The sequence below is a fragment of the Mixophyes fleayi genome, chromosome 11, assembly GCF_038048845.1.
Source record: "Mixophyes fleayi isolate aMixFle1 chromosome 11, aMixFle1.hap1, whole genome shotgun sequence".
Taxonomy (NCBI): domain Eukaryota; kingdom Metazoa; phylum Chordata; class Amphibia; order Anura; family Limnodynastidae; genus Mixophyes; species Mixophyes fleayi.
In genome coordinates this window covers 30,390,099-30,407,222 of record NC_134412.1, presented here as the reverse complement: position 1 = coordinate 30,407,222, position 17,124 = coordinate 30,390,099, and the positions used below count along the sequence as shown (strand labels likewise).

At 39.7% G+C, this 17,124-nt stretch overlaps 1 protein-coding gene across 2 annotated transcripts in view; it reads left to right on the top strand.

Annotated features, from left to right (window-relative positions):
• Nucleotides 1–16,691, top strand: part of HSD17B14 (hydroxysteroid 17-beta dehydrogenase 14) — a 34,538-nt gene extending 17,847 nt beyond the window's left edge. Inside the window, exons 5-9 of one of the 2 annotated variants that reach the window (XM_075191677.1) lie at nt 1,527–1,618; nt 3,361–3,465; nt 9,229–9,296; nt 13,676–13,772; nt 14,899–16,691. In XM_075191677.1, the coding sequence (XP_075047778.1) occupies nt 1,527–1,618; nt 3,361–3,465; nt 9,229–9,296; nt 13,676–13,772; nt 14,899–15,063 (527 nt within the window). In that variant the 3' untranslated portion in view covers nt 15,064–16,691. The remainder of the gene's footprint in view (nt 1–1,526; nt 1,619–3,360; nt 3,466–9,228; nt 9,297–13,675; nt 13,773–14,898) is intronic. The other variant, XM_075191678.1, reaches the window with a different exon arrangement.
• Nucleotides 16,692–17,124: the final 433 nt, after the last annotated feature.

The window sequence follows — 17,124 nt, the reverse complement described above, 5'->3', positions numbered from 1 at the left end:
TTGGTTAGTAGCCGTAAGATGGTATATCTGATGCAGGGGGGTGAGGAAAGAGTCTTACTCCGTAGTAAGTATCAGGTGATGGACATAGAAGGGGTTGCACTTGCATCATAGTAGTTTGTCCAGGGAGTTTATACTGTACGGAAATTTGATGGGGTGTCATGCAGTGTGGCCATAATACTTACTTGCAATAAATGACCCATTTATTCTGGATCGTCTCTCACAGGAAGGGTGCAACTGGCTGCTTCCAGCAGGCTGCAGTGAGGCAGTTTGCAGCATTGAGGATATGGTTAATCAGTTTTTGTGTAGGGTTGGAGATATTAGGTAGGTCCAGGTAGCAACGTATACAACGCAATATCAGGGATGCTAACGTCCGTTATGGATGTTATAAGCGAGTGGATAGCTCGCCAGTAAGGACGTATCCTTGGGCAGGACCACCATATATGCGTTTTTGCTACTTTCATGCATATGCCAGAAGGAAGATTATATATGTTGCATGATATGAAATCTAACATCATCTACATGTTTCTCTATGAAAACAAATATGTGTTGTTGTATAAGTACACCTACCATAAACCTGGTGCATATGCTACAGATGCGGAGCTGGGAGCATCTTTAGATGCACTCTACTCAGTGTATATATATATATATATATATATATATATATATATATATATATATATATATATATATATATATATATATATATATATATAGCTACGGAATATGTTGGCGCTATATAAATTGATGATGATGAAATATCCATTTTTTTTTTGCGTGTATATTTTTGGGCTGTAAACTATGCCCAGATTGCGCTCAGTTCTGCATAAGCCCCAAACTGTGTAAAAGGCTGACGTCACACACGTGGACACACTGTTCGTGGCGTAGGTGTGATAACGTCATCACACCTAGCAGACACATGTGCATTACAACCGACAAACTGGGGAATCCCAGAGGGATTCCCATATTAGCAGCTTTATTTTTATAGTGCGATTCAGGGACTTGACCTCGTCCTAAACCCAATCTAGAGATCATATTAGACCAATAAAGAATTATTCAGATTCCTGAACAAACAAACATTGGCTCCACTGCACTCACCAAAGGCAATATTAATGCTTTTCAAGTTTTACTCTGTATTAAAGCTATACTTTGTATTAAAAACAGGTAATGCTAGTTCTACACATTGCAATACATGTTATGCTGACCAGCTAACGCCAAAGTATTTGTGAATAAACAATAATTATGCTTATTTTTCTATTATTGTGTACCCATCGCTTACTGACAGTGTAAGAAGGTATTGTGCAGGTATGAGAATACAGCATTCCAATTCATTAGCATCCAGTGACATCCCTGAGGCATAGGTTATCTTAGTGCTTAGTGAATTTCTAGGCTGTGTATTGGTCCAGGACACAGAACCGCTGTCTGAAACATGTGTAGGCAAGATTCACAATTTTAGCAGTCAATACATGATTGTTATTGTTCTACGCTACACCTGACACAGCTGTAATTTACATCTTGTTCTACACTAGATCCTCCAGAGCAGATCATAGACAACACAAGTTCACAGGAGTTTCGTGATCTTTTAAACTTGAATTTGATTGGCTACTTCTTGACTGCAAAGGTAAAGATCAATGGACAAGGGATAATTCTGTAACTTCTATGGGGCCTCAACAGTTTAGCCAATTTTCTCTTTCATGCATTGAGTACACTGGAACACTGGGTAAAAACAAAAGCTCCTCCCCCTCTATTCCCATTGGCTGCCTGTGGGACCTCAGTATTTTCAAGTGCCAGTCTGAGCTGGTGCTCGTTTCTTATGGTTGTCTATGGCGGGCTCCGCATTTGGGGTATAATTTATGTTTTATTTTAATTAATTTTCTTGTAGCTGGCATCCCTCAGCTGCAGCCTCTATTGGGGGACGTGGTCTCTGTCGTATGTTAATCCCCATGCCTCCAACGCCATCGAGCTGGTACCAGCACTGGACCGACATAAAGGGATTTAGTTTCCTTCTTCTCCTGAAGCAGAGAGACGGGTCTCAAATCCTGGTTTTCCCTTGCATCCGAGACTTGCATAGAAGGAGTGGCTGCAGGATGCTTTGGGTGGCAGCTATCTCTAGGTGCTGGGCCCTGGGGGGAGGTGATATCCATTGGTACCTGCTCCCTAGTATGACTTACTGTTTAGGCAAACCCGCCATAAGGCACACACCGGCCATCATGTAGTAGCAGCTCCTTCAACTCCCCCTGTATGGAAGTAGTGGTGAGGTTATTGAGTGCTGGTTTTCTGTGGGTTTTTCCTTTATCCTCTGACCAATGTCTTTTGCAGCTCAAGATCATCCTGGATTGTGCAACTGCATCTGTACTTTCTTTTTTTCTTTCCTCATTTTTTTCTATGTCTGGGAAGGTGAGTATGTCCAGGGCTAAGCCTGGAGGGGGGACAAAGATTTTTATCTTGCTCCAGATGTCACTCAAAATTGCCTTGCGCCCAGTCAAGGTTGGATCCCCTGTGTGCAGCATGTGAGGCAGAGGACCAGCAGATGTGATCGCCATGGAGTGCAATCTACTCCACGGAGCCTTTCTCCCAGGATTCTTTGCGTTCTGCCCTTACAGCACCTGACAAATCAGCTTGGGCTCAAGGCCTAGCAAGGTCATATTTCCCAACTCTGGTGGAGCATATCCGTAACCATTGATATGGGGCCATCTGGCTTCGGCATTGAGGAATTGGGATTTGCACAGGACAGATGACTGTTTGGACCTTTATGATGTCCACACAAGAGGTTGGCCACTGTCTAAACAGACCATTGCCAGGTGGATTACTTTGGTAAATCACCAGGCTTGTATTGGGGCAGCAAAGCATATCCCTGAGAATGTGAGGACACCTCCCTTTAGAACGGTAGGCGCCTCTTGGGAAGCATGGCAAAAGGCCTCTACTGAGCAGTTGTGCCTGGTGGCCACCTGGTCTTCTGTGAACACCTTGACAATGTTCTACCAGAGATGGTAGTAAGTGCTATGCACTTTGACTTCTGACTGTACTCTCCCTTAGGGACAGCTTTGGGATGTCTCCAGTGTTCCTGTGTCATGGATGAATGAGAAAATGATAGTTACATTTTTTTGTTTAAATAAACATTGTTATCCTTTTTATTAGGGAAAATGGCAGCATAAAGATTAAAAATTATCTCACTACTGTTGCACTTTCTGCCAGGCCTCTTTATAATAATAATATAAACTTATATTTTTATATTCTTATACAGTAGAGCCAAGTTGCATGTTTTGAGAGCTAGCATGCTACTATGCATTTGTATAATTTAAAACCTCATTGTTTGACACTTTTGGTTTCTCCATTTTAATTGTTTTTTTTTATACATTCCAGTATGCTTTACCCTATCTAAGAAAAACACAAGGCAATATCATCAACATTTCAAGCCTTGTTGGAATCATCGGTCAAAAACATGCAATACCTTACGTTGCCACAAAGGTATGATGACTTCTGTACAATGCCTTGACATGGGGGGGATATACATATATATATATTATATATTTGCAAATGTTATCTTTTCATTTTATAAAAAGTATTTGACTTTGTGTGGTCCTTTTTAATGATTTCATTCCAGAAAGATATTTAGCAATAATTTATGAAAAGCAGATGTGATTATTTTGCACAAGATGATCACAGAATCTTACGATAACTCCACCCAAAGCTAAAGATGTAGCTGTAGATAGAGTTTGACAACAAACTTAACACACCCATTCGTCCGGATCTGCCAGGGTCCACCCTTACTCTAAGGGTTCCAGACCACATTCCAAGCTCCTACTGCTCAACCCGTTCTAAACAAGTGGAGTAGATATCATTTCCCCTCCCCTGTTAACTGCTTTTGGGAAGGACATTATGAGACTGTTACAGTGAATGGGAATTAACATACAAGTATATTTTTGGACTGTGGGAGGAAACAAATATTAACCCACTTAGTCCGGAAGAACATGCAGTCTCCACACAGATAGTTCCCTGAGTGGGATGTAACTTATGGCTCCAGAGTGAAGCAACAATGGTAACAATAGTGCCACCGGGCTGCCCAAATACAATCTTTTGTTGTCTATGTTTATTTATCCTCATATTCAGATGCATTAAAAAAAAAAAAAAAAAAACCGCTCTGTGGTTGATTCGTTAAGTAACGTCAATGTTGATATGTGCTGTATTTTGCGTTAAATTGTACTGTTCATGGCCAGAAACTGTGCCAGCGAATGCAAGTGTATACGATTCATCTTCCAGCGCAAGGGACATTTCAGACATCCTACCATTTCATGGGCAGAACGGGGGAGGAAAGGGGCGTATGTACTTAGTCAATATACAATAAGGTCGTGCCAAGCTCGAGCGCTCGCAGCAGCAGTGTGCGATACAAGCTTTGGCATCTCTAAGGCACGTGTTTTTCAGCCGTATCACTTGCACCAGCTACAGGCCAGGTATAAGTGCCAAATGATAGTGATGACAGTCTTGTATGCATGTATGCTAGAACATGTGTTTGCAATCAAGAGCAACTGTAAAAATCTATTTTATGTACAGTCGGCATTAATAACATCCTGATAAGTATATTTCATGGGGGGGGCAAATGAAAAAAAAAAAATACATTATTCATTGTTTCATTAATAACTTTGTGATTAAAAGGTGACAATAATTGAATTTTTTTTTGTGTCTTCTGCTGGGACTTTATATTCCACATATGTATTGTACATATCCAGCAGTGTGTTGTCTGTCTCAATACGGCACGTGCTGTATAAGCAGAGCATACCTAGGGCTAGATTTACTAAGCTGCGGGTTTGAAAAAGTGGGGATGTTGCCTATAGCAACCAATCAGATTCCAGCTTTCATTTATTTAGTACCTTCTTCAAAATGAAAGCTAGAATCTGATTGGTTGCTATAGGCAACATCCCCACTTTTTCAAACCTGCAGCTTAGTAAATCTAGCCCCTAGACTCTTATTCAACAAGAGAGGTTTCTTCAGATCCGCTTTTAGTTGAATGTGGACGTGTGTATGCCCAAATTATGTGCGTTTTTAAGTAATGCGTACAATACGTTCGCTTTGCGTTCCTTAATGAATCAGGCCCTCCGTGTCCTTATATGACTCTATAACTATCTTCCTGTACTTTCTATACTCACCGGTACATTGTTTAGTGCATCTGTCGGGAACTGAATTAAATGGACTTTGTGCAGTGATCTGAGATTTATCAATATCAGACTGGTTCTAGTACCATTAAGTGTGGTAGAAGACAGGGTGAAGGAGTTTGTTAGTGAGTAGAGGTCATGGCGGCTTCAAGCACATACTAGCTCATGTTTGTAAAAGCTTTACTATGCCTTTAATTGTGTGTAAATAGGAGATAGTATGTGCTTCTAGTCTGAGTCTCCTTGTATGTAATGCACTGTATTGGGGCAGCACGGTGGCTTAGTGGTTAGCACTTCTGCCTCACAGCATTGGGGTCCCAAGTTCGATTCCCGACCATGGCCTTATCTGTGCCGAGTTTGTATGTTCTCCCCATGTTTCCGTGGGTTACTCCGGGTGCTCCGGTTTCCTCCCACACTCCAAAAATATACTAGTAGGGAATTTAGACTTTAAGCTCCAATGGGGCAGCGACTGATGTGAGTGAGTTCTCTGTACAGCGCTGTGGAATTAGTGGCGCTATATAAATGAATGATGTTGATCGGGGGCCTTGCCAAACTTAGGGCCTAAAGCTGGGTACACACTGCCTAATTTTTCACCAACTTTTTATGCCGATCGATTTAACATCCGCTCAATGATCCGATCGCTCAGTCTATAGACTGCACACACACTAGCCTCGTTTTAGACGATAAATGGTACTGAGTTTTACAGCCATGTTGTCTGGAACAATGATTTAAATTTTGTACACACTGAAGCGACATTTGTGGGTAATGTAACGATATACCAAAGACATTAGCATAAAGGGGCAGAGCTTTCACTATAGTTAACACCCAAAAACGCATTAAAAACAGAAGACAACACTGTCTCTTCATTCATACTTTCGTCCCTACAATGGATACAGTAGAAGAACAAGCAGCAACGGCACTTTTCCTGCTTGCTGTGGCAAGCAATCATCTAATTAACAAGTCAGTGATGTGCGGACACCGCACCACGTGGGACAGGTACAGGCCACACGCCCAACGGAGCCTCAGCTCAAGGAAGTATCGGAGAATTATCGTTGATTGATCGTAAATTTATACACACTACACCATGGAAACGAGATTGGAACAAAATTATTGAACGGTACGACCCACTAAGTGAGGCAACAATCGACCATTTGGGAAGTCTTTTGACCATAATGTCACTTCACACACTGATCCGACTTTGGAACGAGCGGTCGTATGTCGGCTGGTTAAGGCGATTATTGGACGAAAATCCTGTAGTGTGTACCCAGCGTAAGGCATTTCTTCAGCCGCATTCGCCTTAAGCCAGCTCTGTCCAATAGGTTCACACAAAAAAAAGCAGACAGATATTTTTTAATGTGGCCCTCAGTCCACAGAGAGATTGGATAGTACCTGTGTGCTGGTGCTGTGTAATCTGATTCGTGACATCAGAATCGCTAGTAAGATGACCCAGGAGAGAAAATGACTCTGACCACAGAGGACTCCTTCTAAGCTTGCAGACATTTTCTTGGTCACTTGTTGTCCATCACTATTATATTTAATGTGCATCTGACAAGGATCAGAGCATCTTTTTGTTAACATTCTTTATTTTCTGCTCGTTCTTGTGGTGCCAGTTCTTAATGTAGGTAAGTTTATGAAAGTGTTCTTAGGTGAAATAATTATAATGGAATTTAAGACATATGAGCAGAAAATCACAAGACAAGCTTTAAATAAGGTGCGGGCACACAAATATGTTGCAAGTGTATAAATGTACAACAGAGTATATTAGGGGACAGCGTGCTGATCTTGTGTGTGCAGTGACCTGTGAACTCATGATTATATTCGTGGGGGCACGGCGGCTTGTGTCAAGTACATTGTAATGATATGGGAAGAGGGAGAAACACGTGGGAAGCCACAGACACCCACTTGTGGTAGATATATTATTATATGTGTGTATATGTACATGTACTTTGTTGCTGCAACCTTCATTGAGTTTCTTTGGGTCTTTTAGCTATAAACAAGTTACTTTTTTTGTTATTTTGGATACTATATTGATCCCTTACGACTCTTAATCTGCAGTCAATGTATATAGTCTGCATTGATTCATGTAGAGTGAACATATTTGGGTTCACACACACATATATATATATATATATATATATATATATATATATATATATATATATATATATATATATATATATATATATGATATATAGTAGAGACAGATATCAATAAGTGGCGCTTAACCCAGTGTATAGATACTGATACAATTGACTAGTATGTATATAAACAATGCACGTGTATGTACAATATATAATGAAAATAGAAATGAAAATAAATTAAGAGTAACACCTCCACAGATATACGTGTGGCAGCCAACCTTCAAGATCGGATGGTTAATCCGGACAATTAAATAGTTATACAGATCTAGAAGGGCGGCGCCTTCAGGTGTATACAGTGTATATTCAATAATCACAGAATAGTCAAGAGGGTCTGTAGTTACACAATGTCTATGTGGATACACCGTAGATAGTTTATAAGACTGATATGTATATTTTGTATAAGCTTATCTGTAAATAACTGGTCTGCAGTTTATTCCCTTGTTATGATAGAGGTCCCTCAGCCGGCTCCATACAAAAGCTAGGTGCAGGACAATCTATGAATGTTCATCTCAGGGTACAGGAGTAGTTAACCAGAGTTCTCCAGGATTACAGTGCAGGGGCTCAACGCGTTTCATTCATAAAATGAACTTCCTCAGGAGCAGTGAAATTCCATTGCTCCTGAGGAAGTTCATTTTATGAACGAAACGCGTTGAGCCCCTGCACTATACCCCTGGAGAACACTGGTTAACTACTATTGTGAGTTTGTATTCTTATGTTTAACTCAATTAAAATGTCTATTTGAAAATACTACACCATATGGCCTTTCTCATATATTTCCTCCCTATGATGAGCGGCTGAGGTTGGCCTTTGCGGTTGAGATACTACTTAGAACATACTGTATTTCCATCACCAAGGAGATTTGGTACAGACCTAATTGTTTGGGATGCCTGAGGAGCCACTATATAGATAAGCAGTTTATTTATATATATATATATATATATATCTGGTACGCACGCTATTATTTATATACTGCACGACCATATTATATGCCTATACATAAACCATCACCATGTGCATCAGTCTTATGAACTATCTACGGTGTATACACATAGACATTGTGTAACTACAGACCCTCTGGACTATTCTGTGATTATTGAATATACACTGTATACACCTGAAGGCGCCGCCCTTCTAGATCTGTATTACTAATATATATATATATATATATATATATATATATATATATATATATATATATATATATATATATATATATATATATATATAATGTGTATAATGTGTATATGTATATATGTTGAGCTATAATAGTCGAAGGGAAACACCACATTCTTGCTTTGTTTTTTATGGGTTTAATTTCCAAAATGCACCCGAAATCTATTTAGCAAATATAATAACACTTATCCTGTCAGTATGCACTCTCTAGACATTTACCTGCTCTGAAGCTCTTGCCATCTTTTGGGGCTGGCCAAAGTGAGCCCCCTTGCTAAGTCCTCCCCACACACACATTGCAAACCTGATGGTTTTGCGTTTTACGTAAGTAGTGCAAATGAAATATTTACTCTCCTCAGTTCATATCCGATGACGTCAGCAGGAGCATGCGGCGGTGGGGCCAGCCAAAGGTCTTTTTACAGCCTTAATGGATTTGCCAAAGATGCTTCAGTGTACAGTGAAAACTATTCTGCTCAGAGGTTATTGTTTGGTCTCCTTTAGGCCTTGTTTTATCATGTTCATTATTTAGCCACTAGGTGACACTGCTCTTTTGCTGACTCCACTGACTATGCTGTATGTGATATTGCATTGTACTTAGAATAAACAATATGGCAGCTTTTCTCATTTATAACTACAAATATGTATAGAAACAAGGTTTGATTCATCAGGACTTTTACCAGAGTTTGGCTTACAATAAATTGGAATTCCTTGTATTTGTTTTTGGACACTGTGTACCTGGAGTGTGTCCAACATTTTATTTGTTCATGCACTAGGGGGCAGTTACTGCAATGACCAAGGCGATGGCTGTGGATGAGAGTCGATACAATGTGAGAGTGAACAGGTAAGACGATAACATGTTTAAAATTTACAGGTGTAAAAATTCTATAAAGAATGAAAATACCTTCATAACATTCCTAATAGAACACTTAGTGATCGTTAAGCCTCTAGAGCAGGGGTAGGCAACCTGCAGCTCTCCAGGTGTTGTGAAACTACAAGTCCCAGCATGCTTTGCCAGTAGATAAGCAACAGATAGGTGGCAAGGCATGCTGGGATTTGTAGCTTCACAACACCTGGAGAGCCGCAAGTTGCCTACCCCTGCTCTAGAGGGATTACTGTGACACAGGATCTTTTTAATCACAGCATGTTAGTGGGTGCTCTGTTTGCACTTTGTAGGCAAAATCCTTTTCGTTCGCTCCCCCAGGGTGAATCTCACATACTTGTGGAGTGCTACATTTGTGAGTCAGGTGTGTGGGCAGCAAACTGCGGGTGTGGCTATCCAAACAGTAACACCTACAGGATGACAGTACATACTGGCCTCAGGCATATCTGCTGTGCTAATAGTTAATTCTGTGTTTGTGTCCTTCTCCTCCACAGAGCCACATTACAACTAATGACCAACACATACAAGTAAAATAAGTGTGCAGAATATAGTGCAGCCACATTAAATAGCATAGGATACCGTTCCCCCCAAAAATATAATAGAGCTCAACTGTTCTACATGTTATAAATCTCCCAGCTTTCCAGCATATAATGCTACACAATTCGATGACAGTAAAAACATTTGGGGCTTGAATCATCTTCAGATGTAAATCCGTTTGCTTGTCGTATCTTGCATGAAATAGCTCTGCACATGCTTAGAAATAGACCTTATGCCAGTAAGTGCAAGTGCCTGCAATTCATGTCTGAGCGCAGATTACACTTATGACAACTTACGATGTGAGAGGTGGGCTGGGAGAGGGAAGGGGTGGATTAATTTAGGCCAGTAAGCGTGTGCCAACGTAGATGGAGCAGATTCCAGGTCTGTGTTTCTCAAAAGTGTGGGTTTTATTTAGCCGTATCATTATCACCAGCTACAGGGCAGGTGTAAGGACCGAATGATACGGCATAGTCTTTGATTTAAAACCTACACGAATGCGTGCCACTAGATAGCAAAGAAAATGTGTATGCAATGAACATTGATTATATAAACGCATTGTATGTACAGTACGCATAAAGAACATCGATGTATTTAATGTAAAAAAAACTTTTTTGTTTAAACCACCTATATTTTATTTTTGAGTTGATAATACCTGTTTTATTTATATATATATATATATATATTTTTTTTTTTGCATGCATCCTGATGTGACTTGATCCTGCACATATCCTGCAGTCTGTTAACATACAAAGTACTGTTTAAGCAGAGTGTACTTCTACCCAGATTCAAATAGAAATGTATCTTGAGATGCACTTGGACTTGAATACGGGTGCACGTACGCGCAAGTTCCGTTATGTTAAGAACTCAACTTGTGTGCAGGTTCGACTCTAAGATGAATCAGGCCTACAATGTACTGCACCTCCATCTGGAAGTAGAAGACCACAGTTGCGCACATTAAATATGACCCCCCTTCATCACATAATCCCTACAAAAGTAGTACACTCAATAATATTTTTAGTATACAAAATGTTCTAGTTATTGTGACACTACAACTCCCAGCATTCCCTGTTCATAGCAAAGCATGCTGACCCTAGTGGTTCCACAGTGCTGTAGTCACATTGTGCCGACCTTTACAGTACAGAGTTGATTCTTTATTTGCTTCCACTGACTGTAATCATAGAAACACCTCCCGTACAGGGGTGATAAGCCCATTGGTAGTCTATCACATTCCTGCCAGTGAGTCTATTAGAGCAGCCGCATGTAGCATACAAAGCAACACTTTGATGGGTGGCCAGACAGAAGTTGGTAGACTCGCACTAGTTAATGAGATCAGGTCCGCAATCACAATGACCTTTGTACTTCTGCAAGCTCCAATTGGCTCTATATGCTCCCTAGTGCCGCGGTTCCCAGTGGTGCCGCGGCCAGGTAGAGAAAAACAAAAAAATTGCCAATCCGCGCGGCGCCCGGGACATAGCATCCTCCCTCCTCGCTTCTCACTGAATGTCGGGCGTGAGGTCATCGCGCCCGACATTCAGTGACAAGCGGCAGGAGAGAGGAGGATGCTGGGTTTTCCACTTCCTGGTCCCCTGGGATGCAGAGGGGGCAGAGTGAGAGGAGGATGCAGAGGGCACAGTGTGACTTAGCTGTAAATTATTCTTTGACAGAAATATAATTGAAAAAAATATATAAAAATATTATTTTCCCTTGGATTTATGCGTATTCTTTTTGCATACAACTAAATAAGTATTTCTGTCCTGACCTAAATACTTATTACGTTTTTTTGACCCAACTATTTATAAAACTGGACTGCTCAGTAATTATTTTGGAGGGGTGCCTTGAAAAAATTATGGAGACTCTAAGGGTGCCGCGAACTGCAGAAGTTTGGGAACCACTGCCCTAGTGTAATTTACTCTAGGGTGTCCCCTTGATTCCACCAAGCACAGTTTAACCTGAGTGCTTGGGGTATAGTAGCACCTGTGTTCTTTATGTATAATAATCACATTATGGCTCCTTCTATTTACCAAAGCTTAGTGAAAGGGAAATAGCTATTGAATCAATAACATAGGTTGGACCACATTTTCATTGTAACAAAGTACAGCCAGCATTGCCCGTGGCGGAGAGGAACATGCTCTTCATGTTTGGACTTAGGCCACTTGATATTGTGAGTACACTTCAGCTACACCAACCTCCTCAATAGGGTCTATAAAGCAGACTCAATAGTGCACCACACTATACCTTGGCATGTATTGTGTCCAGCACAGTATACTGTAGTCTTAATAGTGTCCAGTACGGTATACAGTAGACTAATAGTGCCAAACGCAGTATAATGTTCTCACAATATGATATAATAAGGTACTGGGTATGACAGTACTATAACAGTTGCAGCATTGTCATGTTGAAATGTCCAACAGTAATACTGGCAGTAATGTTCATTGGTAGTATATTACAGCATTAATAATTTTGTGAAGTACTAATTCTTCTTATGTCGTCTACTATCCAAAAACACCTAAACCTGCCATGTTCCTGGCTGCAGGTTCAGGAGCACTTCCTATATTGAACACAAAGGTCTTCTACATTCGGTTGCCTACTGTGAGCTCTGTGTTGTTGTGATGTCAAAGTTCTAAAGTGTACTATTACTTACACAGTGTGTCCATGATAACAGTGGTTCCTAGTGAAAGTCCTCCGAAATATTAATTCAGATAACAGAATGATTCCTCCATGAACTGCCTCCCTGATGTCACTGGCTCCAAGCATAAGGATAGGCTGCTACACTTGCTGACTTAACCAATATTATCACCAGAAAAATATAAAAGCATATATTTTCTTTTGTTTTATCCTGATTAGGAGTGTCCATACTGCTGGTTCAGACCAGGGAAATATATTAATAGCCAACGTCGGAGTACGGTTATGTCCAGCAGGCAGACATGTGCAATGAATATATTTATTGTGTATCATTGTGTGAAACGGCTTTTGTCTGGTATACTGAAACCAAGATCTGTCACTGAGGCACAGCTAGAACAGACTATGAGCTAGATTTACTAAGCTGCGGGTTTGAAAAAATTGGGAATGTTGCCTATAGCAACCAATCAGATTCTAGCTTTCATTTATTTAGTACCTTCTACAAAATGACAGCTAGAATCTGATTGGTTGCTATAGGCAACATCTCCACTTTTTCAAACCCGCAGCTTAGTAAATAAAGCCCCATATATCGATAGATGAAGTTTGTGAAGCTGACAGATATATTTGCTGCATGGATCAAACTTATACCATTGCAATAATGCCAGCAAAAGATCTGCTATTGTGATCTGGGGATCACAGTAAAGAATAAAGATCCCACTCTAATTTGGTATTAGATTGTTTTGTGTAAATTAATATTAATTGTCCCTATCTGCTAAAAATAACAGAATATCACTATTAATTCACAGTGCCCAATAGTTATCAGTTTGTTTGGTTTGGTCACATAAATCATGGTGCTTTATTAGTATTTTCCGTTGAGTGCACATAAGTGGATTATTTCTTAACATGAAACCATTAAGGCTAATTGGGGTCCTGTAAAACCTAATTTAGCTACGTTCTTCCTGGAATCTACAAACTAATTCAACAGTTTCCCTAATAACACAATATCTTCCTGCTAACTGAGCAGAACAATATTGTGATTAGCCTCTGTAATGGAGCAAGTTGCTGTACAGATAGCATATTAACACCATTAAATGGAAATTGACTTTATCTAAGTATTGATTAGATAAGGCATTGTTATGAACATTAACGTACATTAGATAAAAAACACTGTTTTATATGTTTAGTATTTCTCCTGGAAACATATGGACACCACTGTGGGAGGAACTCTCCAGTCATTCTACGGATCCTGACGCCATGATCCTTGGAGGTAAAGACGCACAGGTAACAGTACATTGATGACAGATGAAAACGTTGGTAGGTCCCAGGTCACCATAGCTGTTTTAGTCTCTACATTGCTTATTGGCCTTTTGGATAAGATCAAGTGTAATTCGGTCCTAGGCGGGTATGGCAAGGCCCTCCAAATTTGGAGAGACTACCTTGGTCCTCTGGTCTAAAGGCCAACAAGAAAGCCCCAGACGTATGTGGCCCCTGGAATAGTGATCTGGGGGTGCCAGAAATCACATGGTGACCCTATGTGGAAAGAGCATGGGTCTCACTTTTTTTTCTTGCACACACTTCTTTTGGCTGTGCAGGAAAACCTTAACAAAAACAGATGAAGGCTGGGACCTTGTCATGGCCTCTGATTTATTTATTTAATTTTCTCGCTATTTGTCAACTATTTCTATGTACTTTTTCACTTGGATTGGAGGGCTGCGGTAGTCGCTTATTGGTTCCATTTCCGAAGATCTAGTGGAGATGATTTGGTTCCACTGGCTCCCACCTCCTTCAGTCCTCTGAGCATGAAGGAGGGGTCTGAAGAGCCTTGCCCCCAGAGAGTCCTTCTGGTTCCAGGGGGTCAAGGATAAGGAGGGTCAGAAGACCCACACCTTAAGGCACCTTTTTAAGCACTGTTTTATGCACTCTTGGTATTTGAGAGCACAGTACCAGGTTTCAATAAAAGAAAATCAGAGACTTTTAGTAAGTAATGCGTCAGCACCACGCTACATGATAGAAGTTAGAACATGAAATGCACGCTACATGATAGAAGTTAGAACATGAAATGCACCTGGGGGGTAAGGACAAAAACTTAAGGTTCATCGTCACCCAGTTAGGTATATTAATTACTAATTAAAAATGAGTATTGGTATAGCTATAATTCCATACCAGCACTATTTGCCTTTTATTCGTTTCCCACTTGCAAATGCTCTCAATTATGTTTTTGTGGCAGCAAGAATTTTATCATATTCATTTATATCAAGAAGAAAATGGAAAAATTGGAAATGGTTAGTTTAGCTGCTCTGAAGATTTAAATCTTATACTATACAGTTAACGTACAGTAGTCTCTATATTTAACTTTTAATTAGTTTTTTCCACTCATATTTCTTACATGTTTATTTTGATTTCTTAGCTTCTGGGTCGAATGGGCACAGCTGAGGAGTGTGCCAAAGCCGCGTTGTACCTGGCAGCAGACGGTACATTCTGCACTGGTATCGATCTTCTCCTTACAGGCGGTGCTGAACTTAATTATGCCAGTAAGAACCAGCAGAAGACACACGGCAGCATTTATCACTGACTGTTCATGGACTGTGATGTCATCTCTGTACCTTGTAACTAGAAAGATGGTCTATGCTGCAAGAATTTCCTCCTTATAAAATATATTAAAAAAACACATTTAAAAGGGGTTTAAACCATTCAGGGTTTATCCAAAGTTAGAAGTTGCAGATGTGCTCAAGGAATTGATTGTCAGTTGACCCTTATTTACAGGCTCAGGTAAAGCCTTGTCCCTACAAATGTGCCTGTTTTATAGTATCGCTCAACTGCACATTCAATTTACTATTTTTCTGCATGGTTGATGCAGTTCTTGTCATATGTTCTTATCCTCTAGGCATTAATTAAGATTTATAATGGAGTACTTACAATTCAAACACCATTAACTTCTGTAAACATGGTATGATTGGAGTGATGGTGTCCCATGGCCTGCGAGACAGTATTCTGTGTGCTGTGATTAGATTCATAGCCTTAGCAGCATTTTCACAGGAAAATTAAGCTTCTTAAAAATGATCTGCAATGCAATAATGTGAACTGTGACCTGTTCACTGTTTATTGTGTGAAAGGAAAGCAAAAACTATAGAATAACACTTAAATTAATATATACTCTCAAAAGGACAATATGAATATAAATTTAAATCAAACTTGTCCATTTTTAAACTCCCGAATTTCAGCTACCTGACTAGAGAGCAGACTGTCCTTCTGCACTCTGCCAACTTTCTAGCAAATTGGATGGGACGGGGACCTGACATCACCAAGTTATGAAAATATCAGGGATCTTAATTCATTTGCAGCGTTTTTCTTTTTAAAAAAAATATATGCTGCTCTGATTAACAGCAAGTTAATGTTTTATTAACTTTTCTGAATGTCCACCAATGGATCTAACCATCTAACCTTGCTTTATAGCGCTTGAAATGTTCTCATGTAGGCCTGAATAGGACAGCAGCCTGTAGCTATGTTCTAATGATAGAATCTTGTCTGTCCTACCACCATACAACCCTTGTTGTTTTCGTCTTTGTGTATTCATACAGATGACAATCTCCACTACACTGGAAATGTTGCATAAGTTTAGTTTTAAGTATAATAATGCTTTCTCTCTCTTAACAGTCAAATCAGATTAACTTTCCTACATTGTGCATTATCTTACAAACTGGCTCAATGCTTCTCTTCATGTTTAAAGACATTGCAATGTGCACTAACTAAACAAATAGACGGGAATCACTGTACGTCATGTGCTGGTATGGGCAGGACCACCCATAGGAATTATGTGCCACCTGACAATTGTTTTCTCCTAAGAGATGAGTTTGAAAGATTTTATATCTTAACGTTTACTAAAATTAATTTAGAACAGTGGTATTATGTTTTGGAATGTTAAATTATACAACCTGTGGGCTAGAACATAGTTCCCCCCATTTATCAAAAGTTTCTTAATAATGTAAATTCTTGCAATGATAGTCATGCCCCCCTGAGAACATGGGTCATGTGACATGTGTACCCCCTGTGGGTGATCCTGGGTGGGAGAGCTCTGTAAGCCATTCTTATAGAATTTTATATTTTGCACTTAAGTCTACCAGCTTGTACAATTCCTAAAATATAATTGTCATTTTATATACATTCTATTATGTGATGTAAAGAAAAATGCATTAAACTACATACGAAATAAACATTGTATTGTTTTTATTCTTGTTTGCATATCTGAATTGTAAAACTTAACAAGAAATGTTAACGAGGAATGTCTATTTCAATTATACAAAGGACATGAGCTGTATAAGCAAGATTCTAATAAAACTTGTTGTTTGATTTCAAAACATGGCCATCAGTTGTAGAAGATATTGCACTCTCCATGTAATGACTAGCAGTACTCACAAGTTACAATTTGAACATCTGAGTGCATACCATTCTGTTGTGATCAAAATCTGACAAGATTAGATGGAATTTTGATTGGACGAGGCAGTCTGTCTGACGCGTTGACCTTTGTGTGAAACAACCAAAAATGAAATGCAAATTGTGATCCATTTGTTTGGTTTGAACTTCAAATTTATTTTGTCTATTGAACTTGGTCATCCATGTGTCTCCAAAATGATCA